This window comes from Salmo salar, chromosome ssa19 (genome assembly GCF_905237065.1).
Source record: "Salmo salar chromosome ssa19, Ssal_v3.1, whole genome shotgun sequence".
Lineage (NCBI taxonomy): Eukaryota > Metazoa > Chordata > Actinopteri > Salmoniformes > Salmonidae > Salmo > Salmo salar.
The window spans coordinates 31,474,872-31,494,925 of record NC_059460.1 but is presented as its reverse complement, the minus strand read 5'-3'; the positions used below and the strand labels follow the sequence as shown (position 1 = coordinate 31,494,925).

Genomic DNA, 20,054 nt, shown 5'->3' with positions numbered 1-20,054 from the left:
GATCAGCCTGTAGTGTGGTTTTCCACTTTAATTTTGAGTGTGACTCCAAATCCAGACCTCCATGGGTTGATAAATTGGATTTCCATTGATTATTTTTGTGTGATTTTGTTGTCAGCACATTCAACTATGTAAAGAAAAAAGTATTTAGTAAGATTATTTCATTCATTCAGATCTAGGATGTGTTATTTTAGTGTTCCCTTTATTTTTTTGAGCAGTGTATATGTCTTTTAAGATAAATGCCATGACGGCCGCGGTGCAATTTAGAAATAGCCCAAAAACCTTGTACCAATACATTTTCACCCGCGACATCGTTTTCAAGGTAGCCCAATTTACAGAAAACTACGAACATGGCAACACTGCAGCCCCCCCCCAGCCCCCCCCCCCGTTTCCTGACATATGAAAGCCACTCCCCTCCTCACGATTCCAGAGAATTGAAACCAACAACTGAGCTGAGACAGTAGCAGTAGGTTACACCGAGTCTTAGTAGTAATATCAAAGATCTTCCTCTCTGGTATGTATCGAATTCGCTGTAGTAATGTGGCTGAAACTATAGAACTTTTGAATCAAAAAAAGTTAAGTTGTCTAATCTGTGTAGGTTTACTGGATCCGCTGAGTATTCCCTGTGGACAGAGTTACTGTAAAATCTATAATGGTAACTGGGTTCAGGATCACCAAAATGATCCCTTCCACATCTGCCTTAAGTGCAGACAGACGTACACCCCAAGACCTGAACTATATAGAAACACCAAGCTTGATGAAGTGGTGGAAAAAATAGAAAAGACTGGACTGCAAGCTGATGACACTGGATCTGGAAACATAGTCATATACTCCAAGTCATATACTGAGGAAATACTGAGGAAACATACTGAGGAGATACTGCGCAAACATATGCTGAGAAGTCAGCACCTGGTCAGCATGAACAAGGTATGGATAATAACTATTTCCTTCTGCAGTGACAACTACATGGAGTAGATGTAGAAAGAAGGGTGGCTTATTATGAAATCATAGCTGTAGCCTACTTTGTACAATGTACTTTGGATGTGTCGGGTCGCGTAAATTCGAATCTGGTGTCAGAACAAAGAGAAACTCTGGTCTCTAGTACTGTTTCACAGTTGTTTATTAAGCTAAGTAAATAGTGATAAACGCAATGTTCGTATATACGGGCTCACTGTAGCACCTCGCAGGGCAGACAGAGAACTGAGTGACACATCCTTTGCTTTTCATTAAATACTCTGACAGAGATAGTTCCCGCTCACTGCTGGCCTGTCAGAGGGAGGATGAGCGTGGTTTAAACTTACTCATCCTATCGTTGGCGTGCAGGCTGGTCCCAGCCTCTAGACGCATCTTTGTTGCCAAGCATAGTTGTCTTCTAGCTTATCTTCGTGTGTGTACCCGAGAGTCAGACACCCAAGGACAGTGCCTGTTCTTGTGCCACAGCCATTCTCCCCTCTATTAGTTCCTCACATACACCTGTCCTTGAGCGGCCCCACAACCAGGCATTATGTGTGTGTGTGTCACGAGTCTACTCTGCCTACACTACTAGCCAGCAACCCTCCAGTTAGTCATGTCTATTATATGTTGCTCAATCTATGTTAATACAATATAAACCTCTTATGTTTAGCATTAGTATTCATAAGTTATGCACCACAACTAATTTTATTATATAGGTTTAAATAGTTTTATTATATTGGTTATGCAAACAAATAGTTGGTCAAACCCTAACAGATGTCATGTGAAGATTACACTGGCCCCACCCATCTACCAGACACAGTTCAAGAACAATCCAAGATTCAGGAAGAGTGTATCACACAGAGAATAATGTTCTAACACCACAGTATTATTGCCTCAATACCACTGTGTGTTTGCCAACAGAAAAAGATGAGTGGGAGCAAGACACGCAAACAAGAAGCCCAGTCACCAGCTCCCTCTTCCAGCAGACAGGACTTGGTAAGCTCTGGCAAGTGTGTACAGTGGTTCCTCCTTTAAAAGTTGTCAGCTTACACCGCAGGACTAAGAGGTAATTTGTGGTTTAGTACGGTACCCTGCGTCACCACTTCATTGCTCCAGACCAGAGCAAGGGGGAGTTAGAGCACTGATTGTGCTTTTGTGTCCTACTGTGTCTCTAACTGACAATGAATGGGTGTCATAAACCTGAATAGAAACTGGTAATTGTGCACGACTTCAGTATTACTTACTAAAACTGTTGTTACACTTAGATATTTATTACTTTATTTTGCTCTTACTGTAGTGCTGTAGGCCACTCCCGACAGGTCACATTGTACAGCGCCTGAGTGGCGCAATGTTCTAAGACAGTGCATAGCAGTGCAAGCTGTGTTGTTACAGATGCTAGTTCATTACCCGTGCCGGTCTTGACTGGGAGCCTTATGTGATAACAGTAGATTTTTCTCCCTCTTAAAAACAGAAATAAATCATTCTAAATAACAAACTGGATTTATTTACAAATTAGTAACAATGTCTCACCCCATGTTCAAGAATTGCCTTTTTCTCCCCACCCCACCACACTGGCAAAACTTTAAGGGGCATTGCACTAATAATGGCGCTGACTAGAGAAACGTTCCCACTGTTCTGTTCTTAGTGCCAGTCTGCATGTTCATACTAAAACAATAACTAATATTGGCATCTTTATGCTTTCATTAATAAAATAATGATAAAAATACTCTTTCAAAATACCAATGTTTATTTAGTTATGGATCCATAATGAATTACTATGGGAATAAATATCACTGAATTACAGAAATCCTCCAATCCTCTATATGTCCTACCTTAGGCAACATGATTCTCACTAGTGTTGAGTAATGTGTTGTTAAGTGGTGTAGGTCTTATTTATTTAAAGAGCACATTGAAGATAGAAGCAATAGGATTTGAGGCAATGGCCTTCAACTATTTTAGCACCGTTTTGCGCTGCTCTGAGACAAGCATTGGGACTGGTCTTGATAAATCAATAAGATTTTTATTTTCACTGAATCTCCGTTTGGGTATTAGTTAGCCTAGAATTAGAAAATTAGGGTGTAGAAGTGTTATGCTCTTAGTGTAACCTTTTTTTAACTAGGCAAGTCAGTTATGAACAAAATCTAATTCACAAGGACAGCCTACTCCTTCCTCCCCGTCAGGGAATTGGACCCCGGTCTCCCGCGTGCCCGCAGGAGACAGGATTTTTAGCTAAATAGCCCAGTACTGTAATCCCAACCGTCACGATTTCTGTTTCATCCTAATGGAAACCCAGGGGGTTCCTTGGAGTAGAAACACCATAATATTAATCAAATTAATTAAGCAAGTACCAGTCAAAAGTTTGGACACACCTACTCATTCCAGAGTTTTTCTTTATTTGTATTATTTTCCATATTGTAGAATAATAGTGAAGACATCACAACTGTGAAATAACACATATGGAATCAGTTAAAAACAAATTCCTATTTACAAGGACAGCCTACTCCTTCCTCCCCATTGGGGAATTGAACCCCGGTCTCCCGTGTGCCCGCATTCTCTAGTACAGCTGTTGTTGAAGGCTATCAAATGCTTCTCAAAGATGCCCTCTGGTGGTCAAACTAGCGCTAATTTAGCATTAATGGTACCAGTGGTTGGCACTTAAATAAAGTGCCATAGAATTCTGCAGCACCATGCAAGCTGTGCCGCAATACGCTGCAAGTTTTAAAGGAGAAACCACTGTATGTGCACAGTTGGTACATGTGTGTTCAGTAATACCCTCCTGATTTAATATTGTTGGTGATATCATGCTCCCCCCTTTTAACTTGAATGTCTGTATGTGACTGGCTCACCTGCCCCCAACTTATAACTTTAAGGAGTTTCAGGATCCAGAGCCAGGGAAGATACAGGAACTGTATGCCCAAATGGATGACATCCTGGATAGGGTGACTCAAAACAACTTCCACCAATCAATGAATGCAATAACTGAGCTCACCATGAACACAGAGGGCAGACTGAGGGCCATAACTGACCTCATATATGAGAGGGCCATAGCACACCCTGCCAGCTCTGTGGTCTATGCCAACATGTGCCACTACCTCATGGGGGTAAGTCTCTATCTGTACAATTCTCCGTCTGTCTGTATTTTGTCTGTCTCTCACAAAGGTGATTGCTATTTTTTTTGTAAAAATGCCAATGACCAGACATGGAGAACAGTTGGACATCTTACAGATTTTGCCTTTAATCATCTGTTACAGTGCAAAGGGTTTAACACTTTCTAGGGCAGTGTTCCCCAACTGGCGTGTCTTTTTATTTATAATTACATTTTATTCATAAAATCTGTTTTTATTGTTGGGCACAAGACTGACTGTAAAAACACCAGGAAATCAGCTCTAAGTAATTTTAATTTTGGAAATATGTTCATGTGATCATATACAAATGTATGCAAGGTTTGAAATTAATGTTTTAGTCCGGTTTCTTTCGGTCATTTTGCAGTCTACTAATTCTATGTAATTATGTTCCGGCCCCCCGACCATCCTATCAAGAAAAAAAATCAGACCAGGAATCTAATTGCTGATTCCTGGTCTAAGGGGTCGGGCATAGGCAACGATTCAAAGGTAAATGCACAGGAGCCAGGTGCAAACAAAAAGGCTTATAGTAAGAAAAGGCTAATTAAATCCTGGCTCTTAGACTTTAAATTTAGAAAACAAAAGCATGAAGTCCAGAGGACTAATCTATAGCGCAAACCATAAAGGTCTCAGCCATTCCGCTCTACCCAGCGGTGAGAGCTGCACACCTTTTAAGTCTTTAGGCAGTCAATTAGAGTGTTGCCACACCCTTGTAAGGGAACAATGCTCAGCTGGAGCTTGTTCTCCTAGCCAACATTCCTGGTGCTGGCTTGGCCCTGCTGCACCACACCCACTAATTTTTTTTTACCCCCCCCCCCCCCTGCATATCTTCCCCCCTCAGCTCAAAGTACCCACGGCTGCCGTACCAGGAGTGACACAAAATTTCCGCAAGATGCTTCTGAACCGAGTCATGACAGACTTTGAGAACATGGGGAGGGACAGTCATGAAATCTTGCAGAAGAAGATGGACACCATCACCAAGGTATCACATTCATCTCTTTCGACGCACTGCCCATTACATTATAGACCAACACTTTGAGAAATTCTGATCTAAATTATATTAATCCCTCAGCATTTTACTGGTGCTCTAATGCATAATTGATTATGTGCCTTAACCTTGCATGGTGTTCTTCCCCTGAATTGATCATTGGAAAACGTTTTCTTATCTAACTAGTCACACATCGTATACTATAGTTTAATTTGTTTACTGATTCCTTCCAGGAGGAGGATGGCCAGCAACTGAGGGAAGAGCTGGAGGAGGTCAAGGCCAAGGTGCGGAGGCAGTCTCTAGGCAACATCCAGTTCATGTGCGAGTTGTACAGGTTGAAGATGATTACGGAGGCCATCATGCACGACACCATCGTAAAGCTGTTGAAGAACCACGAGGATGATTCGCTGGAGTGTTTGTGCACCTTACTCTCCACCATCGGCAAGGAATTGGACTTTGAGAAGGCCAGGGTACAGCATTGTCTCTGTCCATCCTCCCATCTGTCTGTTTTTTATCTTTTTTATTTAGTTTAAATCCATGATAGCAAAATCCATGGCATTTAACAAGTACAGTGCATCATTTTTTATCACAAATGATCTGATAGATTAATCCAATAGATTCAAATCTATCAATCAGTCAAAAGCATTCACTTGGACTGTCTACTTCCACAGCCCAGAATGGATCAGTACTGCAACCAGATTGAGAAGATTGTGAAGAATAGGACAATCTCCCCCAGAATCACAAGCATGCTGCAAAATGTGCTGGATCTCCGAAAGGTATGACCAGTTATTCTTCTTATTGCTTTTAACATCCATATCTAACTTCTTGGATGTCTCTTTTTTTGCTCTATGCTCTAAAGCCCTAGTATGTAGTTTATATGCATCAATTTCAGGAATTAGTTCTGTAAGTTCTATAATTGATTCATTATTGCATTGTCGTTTATGTAATATTAGTAATGTTTTGTGTGTGTGTTGGGGGGGTGTGTGTATGCATTTTCTCTCTAGACAGAAATACCCCAGCTTGCTGAAAAGATGGAGAAGACCAGACTGCAAGCTGACGATCACACTGGACCTGCAGATACGGAACCTCTTTTGCGGCCTCATTATAAGTCATCACCCATGAAGAAACAGGAGCTGATTAGCATATTTACACCACTACAGGAGAACGTATGTCCTCATGATGATAAACTGAAAGCTGAAGACCATGAGACAGACTCTGCAGGGAGGGCTGCAGCAGGGCGGGCTACCAAGAAGGTATTCATGGGATACCGTTATAGGCTAAGGATAAGAGGTACATAGAAATGTTGCAGGCTTTACCCATCAGCTAGTGTAGATAGACATATGTCAACCTGAATAAAGATCATGCTGATGTATGTGTCACAAAGGGATATGTTTTGATCCATTGTGTGATGCCAATTACAACTGTCTGTATGTTTGTCCACAGAAAAAGGTTATTGTGCCCTTTAAAACATGCCAGCAGATAATCCAGGAGAGAGAGGAGGAGCTACAGAAACTGAGACAGGAAGTGGAGTCTCTAAAGGTCAGACATCAGGGGTGTATTCATTAGTCGGATTCCATTGCAAAACGTTTTGTAACGTAAACAAGAATTTCTATTGGACAGAGTTAAGCGTTAAAAAGAGGGGCAAAGTTCTGTTTTTTTTGTTACCGATTTGCCTCATGATCTGTCAACTCTCGCACATTTTCTCTGACCTTCACATTGGAGTGCTGCTGCAGGCTCTTTGCATATCTTGACCAATCAGATTCACGGAAATCACAGGTAGCGCAGACCATGCACAACGCAAAAAGCTCAAGTCGCGCTCTCCACTTTGCTCTGGTATTTATTTAACAAGCTGATAACACATCACTCCCAACAAACACAAGCAAAAACTCTTACATATATGTGGCAGCCTATACACCTATACATTTGCGATCTGACATGCTGTATTGCATGGAAACAATATTATTTTTCAGTCCGATCAACTAAGCTACTTACAACAGCAGCTGCGTAGTCTAACGTATTATGCACCCCCCACCCCCCCCCCCCATATCCTGCTTTTAAAAGGTCATTCATATGAACAAGTTCAAGGTTGCAGCAGTTTGACAGGGCTTTCATCTTCCCCAAGGCCAGGAGTTTTTCCAGAAGTTTTTTTTAAAGCATGTGACTTGATTAGAAAAACTCTGGTCCCATCAGGTGAATCACGTCATACTGTATAAGGTCCGGAATTTCTTCTCCTTCAATGAGGAATCAAGCAAGTACAATTGATATTCATCCCATGGCTCCGTTATTCTCCACCGTTCTCCCAAAGTGTGCAGCTGCACACTCCCCATAATGGATTTAACAATGATGGATTTAACTCCCTCCAGCCAATGCATTTCAATTATAATCAAGACAGGGAGTGTGCAAGTCCATACTTTGGGAGAAGTGTGGAGAGTCGGAACAAAGCAGATGCTTAACAAACTTTCTGAGACAAACACCTTGAAACGGACGACTCTTTCTCTCTCTCTCTGTCTTTTGACAGTGCTTATCTCAGGCTACACTGGAGGACGGTGAGAGGTTCTTCACCAAATTGATTGAGACAAGGTGCTCAGAGGTGAGAGAGCGGATCCAAGCAAAAGAGAAGGAGATGGTGAGTGAGGCTGAGGGACTCATACAGACACTTGAGCAGGAGCTTGATGAGCTGAAGAGGACTGAAACAGAGGGTAGGCAGCTTCCACACATAGAGGACGTCCCCCATTTCTTCCAGGTAAGATCAGGAGCTCTCTAATAAAGTGTTACAGGTTTTCAAAAGACAGATTGAGCATTGATATTAAGAAGTAAACATTTTTTGATCAGTTTGAACCAAAAGCAATTACTTCCTTGTATTGGTAGTCATACATATCGTTCTTTACATAAGTGGTCACCCCCTTGGGTTATTTTGTGGTGGGTAATATTTCCATATACGGTACCAGTGAAAAGTTGGACACACCTACTCATTCATGGGTTTTTCTTTATTTTTACTATTTTCCACATTGTAGAATAACACATGGAATCATGTAGTAACCAAAAAAGTGTTAAACAAATCAAAATATATACTGCTCAAAAAAATAAAGGGAACACTTAAACAAGACATCCTAGATCTGAATGAAAGAAATTATCTTATTAAATACTTTTTTCTTTACATAGTTGAATGTGCTTACAAAAGAATCACACAAAAATAATCAATGGAAATCCAATTTATCAACCCATGGAGGTCTGGATTTGGAGTCACACTCAAAATTAAAGTGGAAAACCACACTACAGGCTGATCCAACTTTGATGTAATGTCCTTAAAACAAGTCAAAATGAGGCTCAGTAGTGTGTGTGTCCTCCACGTGCCTGTATGACCTCCCTACAACGCCTGGGCATGCTCCTGATGAGGTGGCGGATGGTCTCCTGAGGGATCTCCTGAGGGATCTCCTCCCAGACCTGGACTAAAGCATCCGCCAACTCCTGGACAGTCTGTGGTGCAACTTGGCGTTGGTGGATGGAGCGAGACATGATGTCCCAGATGTGCTCAATTGGATTCAGGTCTGGGGAACGGGCAGGCCAGTCCATAGCATCAATGCCTTCCTCTTGCAGAAACTGCTGACACACTCCAGCCACATGAGGTCTAGCATTGTCTTGCATTAGGAGGAACCCAGGGCCAACCGCACCAGCATATGGTCTCACAAGGGGTCTGAGGATCTCATCTCGGTACCTAATGGCAGTCAGGCTACCTCTGGCGAGCACATGGAGGGCTGTGCGGCCCCCCAAAGAAATGCCACCCCACACCATGACTGACCCACTGCCAAACCGGTCATGCTGAAGGATGTTGCAGGCAGCAGAACGTTCTCCACGGCGTCTCCAGACTCTGTCACGTCTGTCACATGTGCTCAGTGTGAACCTGCTTTCATCTGTGAAGAGCACAGTGCGCCAGTGGCGAATTTGCCAATCTTGGTGTTCTCTGGCAAATCCCAAACGTCCTGCACGGTGTTGGGCTGTAAGCACAACCCCCACCTGTGGACGTCGGGCCCTCATACCACCCTCATGGAGTCTGTTTCTGATCGTTTGAGCAGACACATGCACATTTGTGGCCTGCTGGAGGTCATTTTGCAGGGCTCTGGCAGTGCTCCTCCTGCTCCTCCTTGCACAAAGGTGGAGGTAGCGGTCCTGCTGCTGGGTTGTTGCCCTCCTACGGCCTCCTCCACGTCTCCTGATGTACTGGCCTGTCTCCTGGTAGCGCCTCCATGCTCTGGACACTACGCTGACAGACACAGCAAACCTTCTTGCCACAGCTCGCATTGATGTGCCATCCTGGATGAGCTGCACTACTTGAGCCACTTGTGTGGGTTGTAGACTCCGTCTCATGCTACCACTAGAGTGAAAGCAAACGCCAGCATTCAAAAGTGACCAAAACATCAGCCAGGAAGCATAGGAACTGAGAAGTGGTCTGTGGTCACCACCTGCAGAACCACTCCTTTATTGGGGGTGTCTTGTTAATTGCCTATAATTTCCACCTGTTGTCTATTCCATTTGCACAACAGCATGTGACATTTATTGTCAATCAGTGTTGCTTCCTAAGTGGACAGTTTGATTTCACAGAAGTGTGATTGACTTGGAGTTACATTGTGTTGTTTAAGTGTTCCCTTAATTTTTTTGAGCAGTGTATTTGAGATTCTTCAAAATAGCCACCCTTTGCCTGGACAGCTTTGCACACTCTTGGCATTCTCTAAACCAGTTTCATGAGATAGTCACCTGGAATGCATTTCAATTAATAACAGGTGTGTCTTGTTAAAATCTAATTTGTGGAATTTCTTTCCTTCATAATGCGTTTGTGCCAATCAGTTGTTGTGACAAGGTAGGGGTTGTATACAGAAGATAGCCCTATTTGGTAAAAGACCAAGTCCATATTATGGCAAGAACATCTCAAATAATAAGCAAAGAGAAACAACAGTCCATCATTACTTTAAGACAAAAATGTCAGTCAATCCAGAATATTTCACGAACATAGAAAGATTTTCAAGTGCAGTCGCAAAAACCATCAAGTGCCATGAAACTGCGCCATGAAACTGGCTCTCATGAGGACCTCCACAGGAACGGAAGACCCAGAGTTCATTAGAGTTACCAGCCTCAGAAAGTGTAGCCCAAATAAATGCTTCACAGAGTTCAAGTAACAGACACATCTCAATATCAACTGTTCAGAGGAGACTGCGTGAATCAGACCTACATGGTCAAATTGCTGCAAAGAAACCACTACTAAAGGACCAATGAGAAGAAGAGACTTGCTTGGGCCAAGAAACACAAGCAATGGACATTAGACCGGTGGAAATCTGTCCTTTGGTCTGATGAGTCCAAATTTGAAATCTTTGGTTGCAACCACTGTGTCTTTGTGAGATGCAGAGTAGGTGAACGGATGATCTCCATGTGTAGTTCCTACCGTGAAGTATGGATGAGGAGGTGTGGTGGTGCTTTGCTGGTGACACTGTCTGTGATTTATTTAGAATTCAAGGTACACTTAACCAGCATGGCTACCACAGCATTCTGCAGCGATACGCCATGCCATCTGGTTTGCGCTTAGTGGGACTACCATTTGTTTTTCAACAGGACAATGTAAGGGCTATTTGACCAAAAAGGAGAGTGATGGAGTGCTGCATCAGATGACCTGGCCTCCACAATCACCCGACCTCAACCCAATTGAGATTGTTTGGGATGAGTTGGACCGCAGAATGAAGGAAAAGCAGCCAACAAGTGCTCAGCATATGTGGGAACTCCTTCAAGACTGTTGGTGAAGGTGGTTGAGGCAATGCCAAGAGTTTGCAAAGCTGTCATCAAGGCAAAGGGTGGCTACTTTGAATAATCTAAAATATATTTTGATTTGTTTAACACTTTTTCTTTTGGTTATTGCATGATTCCATATGTGTTATTTCATAGTTTTGATGTCTTCACTATTATTCTACAATGTAGAAAATAGAAAAAATAAACCCTAGAATGATTGGTACAGTATGTATATGGGTGAATCTACAGAAGTGGTGCAAATTACAGTCCCACCCCAAAAAAACAATAAACAAACAGTTAAGTCTTCAAACATGGGACATTTATTTACATAATGATGTGTTCTAATATAATTCAAGGCATTAACAAATTAATATTGTACAAAGTCATTGTTTATACACCTATTTATATTAAGGTGGCTGTCCCAAATCCTGACTCCTAAACTTCAAGTTTGAAAATAAGGCAATTCATGATTTTTGTAATAAAATAAAAAAAACACTTTCTTATCTTGGCGTCTGTGACGGCATGGGCAGTGCCATTGAGGTTATCTCCATTTTAAAAGTTGCTTGTCCCATACTCTACCAACTGAGCTACAGAGGACCACCATGTGGACAAGTGCACACTTCAGGAGAAAGTTTTTAAATTATAGAGATTCATAGCCAGAAGGGGGGCTTCAATCCTCCAAGATCCCAAACATTGTCATCTAATTGGCCAAAGCATAGATGTCTATAATGTGCTGTACTGTATTCTACAGTACTATGCTATACTGTACTCTATTGTACTCAAGTTTAAAAGTTGACTTGAGTTTCTTACAATTGAAGAAGGGGCCCATGGACTCTTGATCTAGTGGTCTTGAGACCACTCAAGACCACACATTAGGTCTTTAAAGAGCGACTGCCCCTAAATGCAACTTCTCGTTTTGAAAACGGCCTATGTAGCATCGATATGAACAGTACTGACTGGCTGAGTAGTAGTGCAGATGGATTTATTTCAAATTTCAACAGACATGCATTGCTTTAGTAGCCTGGCATAACCATCCTGATAATGGCTCTTATTCAATTCATTTCTATAAACTCTAAATAGAATAGAAATGGAGTTATATGCCTCCTCAGGCTGGTTAGGCAGGTTATTGGTTATTTTCAAATGTTCACATCAAAAGGCTATTGCACAGAAAAACATGGACAGTCGGGTGCATCGCAAGTTCAGAACGTGGACTGCTAGACAGTGACATTTTAAACTAAAGCACTGATCATTGGGAACAAAATCAGAATGACTCCTTAGGGAAAGAAGGCGTAATCCATACATCTAAATAACAAAGTAGGAAGCCTAGCCTACAAAACCCCAAATTTAAAAATGGTAAACTCTCTAAAGGCCTGACCGGATTATTATTTTATTTAACTAGGCAAGTCCGTTAAGAACAAGTTCTTATTTACAATGACGGCCTACCAGAAGGCAAAAGGCCTCCTGCGGGGACGGGGGCTGGGATTAAAAATAAAAAATAAAATAGAAATGTAGGACAAAACCTGGACAACGCTGGGCCAATTGTGCGTCACCCTGTGGGATTCCGAATCATGGCCGGATGTGATACAGCCTGGATTCAAATCAGGGACTTTAGTGATGCCTCTTGCACTGAGATGCAGTTCCTTAGACCGCTGCGCCACTCGGGAGCCCCGAGTGGCGCATGCATGCATACAGTGTATTCAGACCCCTTGACTTTTTCCACATTTTGTTACGTTAAAGTCTTGTTCTAAAATGTATTAAATCGTTTTTTCCCCTCGTCAATCTACACACTATACCCCATAAGGACAAAGCAAAATGTATAAAAGGTTTTTTATGCAAATGTTAAAAAAGAAACAGAACTATCACATTTACATAAGTATTCAGACTCTTTACTCAGTACTTTGTTGAAGCACCTTTGGCAGCGATTACAGCCTTGAGTCTTCTCAAGGTTTCTCAAACCTTGGCACACCTGCACAGCTATTTTCAGGTCTCCAGACATTCAGAAAATTGTCCCGAAGCCACTCCTGTGTTGTCTTGGCTGTGTGCTTAGGGTCATTGTTCTGTTGGAAGGTGAACCACTGCCCCAGTCTGAAGTCCTGAGCGCCCTGGGGCAGGTTTTCATAAAGGATCTCTGTGTACTTTGCTCCGTTCATCTTTCCCTCATTCCTGACTAGTCTCCCAGTCCCTGCTGCTGAACAACATCCCCACAGCATGATGCTGCTACCACCATGCTTCACCGTAGGGATGGTTCCAGGTTTCCTCCAGATGTGACGTTTGGCATTCGGGCCGAAGAGTTCAATGTTGGTTTCATCAGACCAGAGAATCTTGTTTCTCATGGTCTGAGAGTCCTTTAGGTGCCTTTTGGCAAACTCCAAGCGGGCAGTCATATTTGTTTTTTACTGAGGAGTGGCTTTTGTCTGTCCACTACCATAAAGACCTGGTTGGTGGAGTGGTGCAGAGATAGTTGTTCTTCTGGAAGATTCTCCCATCTCCACAGAGGAACTCTGGAGCTCTGTCCGAGTGACCATCGGGTTCTTGGTCACCTCCCTGACAAATGATTTTCTCTCCCGATTGCTCAGTTTGGCCCGGTGGCCAGCTCTAAGAAGATTCTTGGTGGTTCCAAACTTCTTTCATTTAATTAAGAATGATGGAGGCCACTATGTTATTGGGGACCTTCAATGGTGCAGAAATGTTTTGGTATCCTGCCCCAGATCCGTGCCTCGACACAATCCTGTTTCGGAGCTCTACGTACAATTCCTTCGACCTCGTAGCTTGGTTTTTGCTCTGACATGCACTGTCAACTTTGGGACCTTTATATATATATATATATACATACATACATACATACATACATACATACATACATACATACATACATACATGCATGCATGCATGCATGCATGCATACATGCATACATACACATACACACACACACACAGGTGTGTGCCTTTCCAAATCATGTCCAATCAACTGAATTTACCACATGTGGACTCCAAGTTGTAGAAACAGCAAGAATGATCAATGAAAACATGATGCACCTGAGCTCAATGTTGAGTCTCATAGCAAAGGGTCTGAATACTTATGCTTTCGATTTGTCATTATGGGGTATTGTGTGTAGATTGAGGATTTTATTTTTTTATAAAATTTTAGAATAAGTCTAACGTAACAAAATGTGGGAAAAGGGGGGATTTTTATATATTTTTATGTTTAGAATTGATCTTCCACTTAGATTTTTTTAGAGAGTGACGATTTAATCCATTTTAACCCCACTTTGTAACACACAGGGTGAATACTTATGAAGGGCTCTTAGGTTTCACTGTAACTATTTATATGGACACCTGTTGTGTTTTACCATTTCATCAGTGTATTTACTGTCTTTCTGAATTGGATTTGTACGGTTTCTGATTTACTGAATGTTTATTTGTCTGTCTGTAGAAATTGCCCAGCATCACTGAAGCTTTTGGAAAAGTGAAGAGGATATATGCCACTAAACTCCAAAAGCTATTTGAAAATACCTCCAAGAGACAATTTAAGATGTTTTATGAAATAGGTACTCATTAAGGATTATAGCTGTACTATTTGTTTTAGCATAAACCAGATTCCTTCAGACATAATTCTTATTATTTTTTTATCAACAGTTGAAGAAATGCTGGAACCATACAGTAAGCATTACCATTACAGCACAATTGGCCCAATTTTTTTAAAGGGGCAATCGGGGGCAACAACTCGTCAACCTGCCACTTTTTGGGGTAAACAGCTGAGGGATGGAGCTAGTGAAATGTAACTTCTCTCAAACTCTTAGCCAGTGCTATAGAGGACGAGGATTGACCATCCATGAGATCAAAATTATTGTGTTTTGTTTTTTGAAGCTATGTGATTATTTACAAACAAGTTTTTATATAAGCTCATATTTTGGTTTGTGGTAGAATTAAAAAAGTTGAACTACGCTCACATGGCATTTCTAACTCATGTTCCTGAAGAATCAATGGCTATATTTATAATTTAATTAAAATGGATGTACCAATCCCAGATTGTCTCTCTCTTGCCCTCTTTCTCTCGCCCTCTCTCACAGCCATCACTTCTCTTGACAGACAGGAGGTGGAAGAAAAGGACCTGGTAAGATCTGTCCAGAAAATGTGTGTTTAGTAATAATCTCCTGGTTCTATATTGTTTGTTTACTCCCCCACCTGCCCCCTAATTTATGACTTGAAGGAGGACTTTGTGGACCTAGATACAGTGAAGACAGAGGAAATATATGCACAAATGGATGACATCCTGGACAGGCTGACTCCTAAGAACTTCCATCAGTCGATGAAGGTAGTGAGTGCATTTACCATTGACACAGAGGACAAACTCAAGGGCTTTATTGACCGCATATATAAGAATGCCATTAAATACCCTACCTACGCTGATGTCTACGCCAAGGTGTGCCACCATCACCAACTCATGGGGGTAAGTCTACATGTTAAAGTTTTCTGTCTATTTCTCACCGTCTAAATCCCAGAGGTGATCGCAAAAAAATGACTTGTTTTTGTCTTTTTCCTTCTCTCTGTCCATCTTGCTCTCTCACTTGCTCTCTCTGACACAATAACAACAACCCATCAACCTTCAATGAGTTTTACCTCCCACATATCCTGCCTTTTCAGCTGAAAATACCCGGAGTGACAGTACCTTTCCGCAAGCTGCTGCTGAACCGATGCCAGAAGGGCTTTGAGAAAGACAATAGTAAGATCTTAAAGGAAATGCAGCGAGAACTGGACGCGATCACTGAGGTAGTCAAAATTACTTGAACTTGATCTATACTGAACAAAAAAAGAAAACGCAACATGCAACAATTTCAAAGATTTTACTGAGTTACAGTTCATATCAGTCAATTGAAATACATTCATTAAGCCCTAATCTATGGATTCCACATGACTGGGAATATTATACCTTACATGACTTGTCACAGATACCTTAATTTATTTTTTTAAAGTAGGTGCATGGATCAGAAAACCAGTCAGTATCTGGTATGACCACCATTTGCCTCATGCAGCGCGACACATCTCCTTCACATAGAGTTGATCAGGCTGTTGATTGTGGCCTGTGGAATGTTGTCCCACTCCTCTTCAATAGCTATGCGATGTTGCTGGATATTTGCGGGAACTGCAACAGGCTGACGTACAAGTCGATCCAGAGCATCCCAGACATACTCAGTAGGTGATGTCTGAGTATGCAGACAATGGAAGAACTGGGACATTTTTTTCAGGTTCCATGAACTGTGTACAGATCCTTGCGACATGGGGCCATGTATTATCATGCTGAAACATGAGGTGATGGCGGCGGATGAATGGCACAAGAATGAGCCTCAGGATCTCGTCACGGTGTCTCTGCATTCAAATTGTCATCGATAAAATGCAATTGTGTTTGTTGTCCTTAGCTTGCCTATACCATAACCCCACCACCATCATGGGGCAGTCATTTCACAACGTTGACATCAGCAAACTGCTCATCCATACGCCATACATGTGGTCTGCAGTTGTGAGGCCAGTTGCACATACCACCAAATTCTCTAAAACAACAGCTTATGGTGGAGAAATTAACTTTAAATTCTCTGGCAACAGCTCTGGTGGACATTCCTTCAGTCAGCATGCCAATTGCACCCTGTTTCAACTTGAGACATCTGTGGCATTGGGTTGTGACAACTGCACATTTGTAGAGTGGCCTTTTATTGTCCCCATTACAAGGTGCACCTGTGTAATGATCATGCTGTTTAATCAGCTTCTTGATATTCCACACCTGTCGGGTGGATGGATTATTTTAACAGGGATGTAAACACATTTCTACATAACATATGAAATAAGCTTTTTGTGCATATGGAACATTGCTGGGATCTTTTATTTCAGCTCATGAAACATGGGACCAACACTTTACATGTTGCGTTTTATATTTTTGTTCAGTATACATTACATGCACATAATTTCTCCTCATAATGCCTTATACTTTCTAAACAATTGTAATTGATTTAAAGGGAAAGTTTGAGATTTTGCCAATGAAGCCCTACTTTCCCAGAGTCAGATGAACTCGTGGATACCATTTGTATGTCTCGGTGTTCAGTTTGAAGGAAGTTGCTAGGTAGCTTTAGCGCAATAACTGGAAGTCTATTAGACTTTGTCATTGCGCTAAAGCTACCTAGCAACTTCCTTCAAACTGAACACCGAGACTTACAAATGGTATCCACAAGTTCATCTGACGGGGAAGTATAGTCGTGGCCAAAAGTTTTGAAAATGACGCAAATATTAATCTTCACAAAGTCTGCTGCCTCAGTGTCTTTAGGTATTTTTGTCAGATGGAACTATGGAATACTGAAGCATAATTACAAGCATTTCATAAGTGTCAAAGGCTTTTATTGACAATTACATGAAGTTGATGCAAAGACTCAATATTTGCAGTGTTGACCCATCTTTTTCAAGACCTCTGCAATCCACCCTAGCATGCTGTCAATTAACTTCTGGGCCACATCCTGACTGATGGCAGCCCATTCTTGCATAATCAATGCTTAGAGTTTGTCAGAATTTGTGGGTTTTTGTTTGTCCACCCGCCTCTTGAGAATTGACCACAAGTTTTCAATGGGATTTAAGGTCTGGGGAGTTTCTTGGCCATGGACCCAAAATATCGATGTTTTGTTCCCCGAGCCACTTAGTTATCACTTTTGCCTTATGGCACGGTGCTCCATCATGCTGGAAAAGGCATTGTTCGTCACCAAACTGTTCCTGGATGGTTGGGAGAAGTTGCTCTCGGAGGATGTGTTGGTACCATTTTTTTATTCATGGCTGTGTTCTTAGGAAACATTGTGAGTGAGCCCATTCCCTTGGCTGAGAAGCAACCCCACACATGAATGGTCTCAGGATGCTTTACTGTTGGCATGACACAGGACTGATGGTAGCGCTCACCTGACCTTCTCCGGACAAGCTTTTTCCGGATGCCCCAAACAATTGGAAAGGGGATTCAGAGAAAATGACTTTACCCCAGTCCTCAGCAGTCCAATCCCTGTACCTTTTGCAGAATATCAGTCTGTCCCTGATGTTTTTCCTGGAGAGAAGTGGCTTCTTTGCTGCCCTTCTTGACACCAGGCCATCCTCAAAGTCTTCGCCTCACTGTGCGTGCAGATGCACTCACACCTGCCTGCTGCTATTCCTGAGTAAGCTCTGTATTGGTGGTGCCCCAATCCCGCAGTTGAATCAACTTTAGGAGACGGTCCTGGCGCTTGCTGGACTTTCTTGGGCGCCCTGAAGCCTTCCTCACAACAATTGAACCGCTATCTCCTTGAAGTTCTTGATGATCCGATAACTGGTTGATTTAGGTGCAATCTTACCTGCAGCAATATCCAGTGAAGCCCTTTTTGTGCAAAGCAATGATCCTTGCAGATCCTTGCAGGTAACCACGGTTGACAGAGGAAAAACAATGATTACAAGCACCACCCTCCTTTTGAAGCTTCCAGTCTGTTATTCGAACTCAATCAGCATGACAGAGTGATCTCCAGCCTTGTCCTCGCCAACACTCACACCTGTGTTAATGAGAGAATCACTGACATGATGTCAGCTGGTCCTTTTGTGGCAGGGCTGAAATACAGTGGAAATGTTTTTGGGGGATTCAGTTCATTTGCATGGCAAAGAGGGACTTTGCAATTCATTGCAATTCATCTGATCACTCTTCATAACATTCTGGAGTGTATGCAAATTGCCACCACAAAAACTGAGACAGCAGACTTTGTGAAAATTAATATTTGTGTCATTCTCAAAACTTTTGGCCACGACTGTAGATAGTTTGGGATTGTGGTCATGAAGCCCCCTTTCACTTTTGGTCTCCTAGCCTTTAACCTTACATTGAAGAATTTATTCCCTTCAACTGATCATTGTAACGCTTGTAACAACTCACTAACTTGTACCTTGTTTAGTCCAATGCAATTTTGATTAGTTCAAGGCAGGCTCACCAAATCTCCCTGATTCCTTCCAGAAGGAGGACCAACAGCGACTGAGGGAGGAGCTGGAGGAGACGAAGGCAGATGGGCAGCGGGAGTTGCTATGCAACATCAAGTTCATGTGCGAGTTGTTCAAGCTAAAGATGATTATGGAGGCTGTCATGCACAACTGCATTGTAAAGCTACTAAAGAATGGTGATGATGGTTCACTGGAGGGCCTGTGCACATTACTCTTCACCATCGGCAAGGACTTAGAGGAGGATTCTCAGGAGGCTGAGGTACAACTACATATCATCTGTCTCTTGTCTGTTTGTCTTTCTGATTTATAAATGTGATCACTAATAGCCAGTCTATACTTCCACAGCCCAGAATGGATCAGCACTACAGGCAGATTGTGGTGATCATTAAGAAAAAGAGGACGTCCCCCAGAATCCGCTACATGCTGTGTGACGCGATGGACCTCAGAGAGGTATGACACGTATTAATGTCAATTGACCTTCAACTGCTGTTTGTCTTTGGTTGTCTGTGTGTGTCTCTCTCGCATATCCTTTAATCTTATATGGCTGATATTAGATTGTCATTTTTGTTGATGTTTTACACTGTTCTCTTTCTCTAGCTCAATTTGGGGAAAAATAAAGACAATTGAAGCCAAGAACCAGATGTTTTCTATGAGGTTAAATGATGTCCCGTGTAGCTCAGTTGGTAGAGCATGGCGCTTGCAACGCCAGGGTTGTGGGTTTGATTCCCAAGGGGGACCCGTATGAAAATGTATGGACTCAATACTGTAAGATGCTCTGGATAGGAGCATCTGCTTAATGACTTAAATGTAAATGTTAAAACACACATCGATCACATTGGAAAATTATATTGAAATATTGATAGTTCATAATAATTGAGTCATAAGATGTACCGTATCCTACAATAAATTCATTTTTTTCCTCTGCAAATTTCTGTCTACTTTATTTGTTTAATTACATGTAAATATAGTGAGACTGGAGTTGAGTTCATGAGATTGAAGGAGTGGCATGGGAAACGCCACCGTAACTCACATCAATATCGACTGGAGATACCATCCACTGGCACTAAGTGATACAACACCCACACACTACCTGGTTTGCAATCCACCCATTTTTCAGCCTTCTAGTAAGAAATTCACTACCATTCAAAAGTTTGGGGTCACTTAGAAATGTCCTTGTTTTTGAAAGAAATCACATTTTTTGTCCATTTAAAATAACAACAAATTCATCAGAAATACACTGTAGA

At 42.0% G+C, this 20,054-nt stretch overlaps 1 protein-coding gene across 6 annotated transcripts; it reads left to right on the top strand.

The window, feature by feature from the left end:
- The first annotated feature begins 416 nt into the window (after nucleotides 1-416).
- Nucleotides 417-19,738, top strand: LOC106578729 (uncharacterized). Of its 6 annotated transcripts, XM_045702226.1 has the most exons (18): nucleotides 417-511; nucleotides 596-924; nucleotides 1,873-1,947; nucleotides 3,822-4,052; nucleotides 4,915-5,055; nucleotides 5,295-5,531; nucleotides 5,733-5,837; nucleotides 6,066-6,314; nucleotides 6,505-6,600; nucleotides 7,580-7,804; nucleotides 14,267-14,381; nucleotides 14,470-14,580; nucleotides 14,904-14,947; nucleotides 15,044-15,283; nucleotides 15,478-15,603; nucleotides 18,827-19,069; nucleotides 19,156-19,260; nucleotides 19,408-19,738. In XM_045702226.1, exons 2-18 carry the CDS (start codon nucleotides 889-891, stop codon nucleotides 19,435-19,437), a joined length of 2,409 nt encoding a protein of 802 aa, XP_045558182.1. In that variant the 5' UTR covers nucleotides 417-511; nucleotides 596-888; the 3' UTR covers nucleotides 19,438-19,738. The 6 variants fall into 6 exon arrangements, with proteins under 6 accessions (XP_045558182.1, XP_045558181.1, XP_014013332.1 ...); XM_045702225.1 differs by having other exon boundaries at nucleotides 423-924; nucleotides 3,831-4,052; XM_014157857.1 differs by having other exon boundaries at nucleotides 423-924; nucleotides 14,470-14,493.
- The last annotated feature ends 316 nt before the right edge of the window (nucleotides 19,739-20,054 follow it).

What these genes read in the sequence shown, in the direction of transcription:
- LOC106578729 (XM_045702223.1), top strand. Translation starts at nt 514, where the DNA reads ATGTATCGAATTCGCTGTAGTAATGTGGCTGAAACTATAGAACTTTTG. An exon ending in ACCATCACCAACTCATGGGG is followed by an intron (nt 15,284 to 15,477) that starts GTAAGTCTACAT and finishes CTGCCTTTTCAG; the next exon opens with CTGAAAATACCCGGAGTGAC. An exon ending in ACGCGATGGACCTCAGAGAG is followed by an intron (nt 19,261 to 19,407) that starts GTATGACACGTA and finishes CTCTTTCTCTAG; the next exon opens with CTCAATTTGGGGAAAAATAA.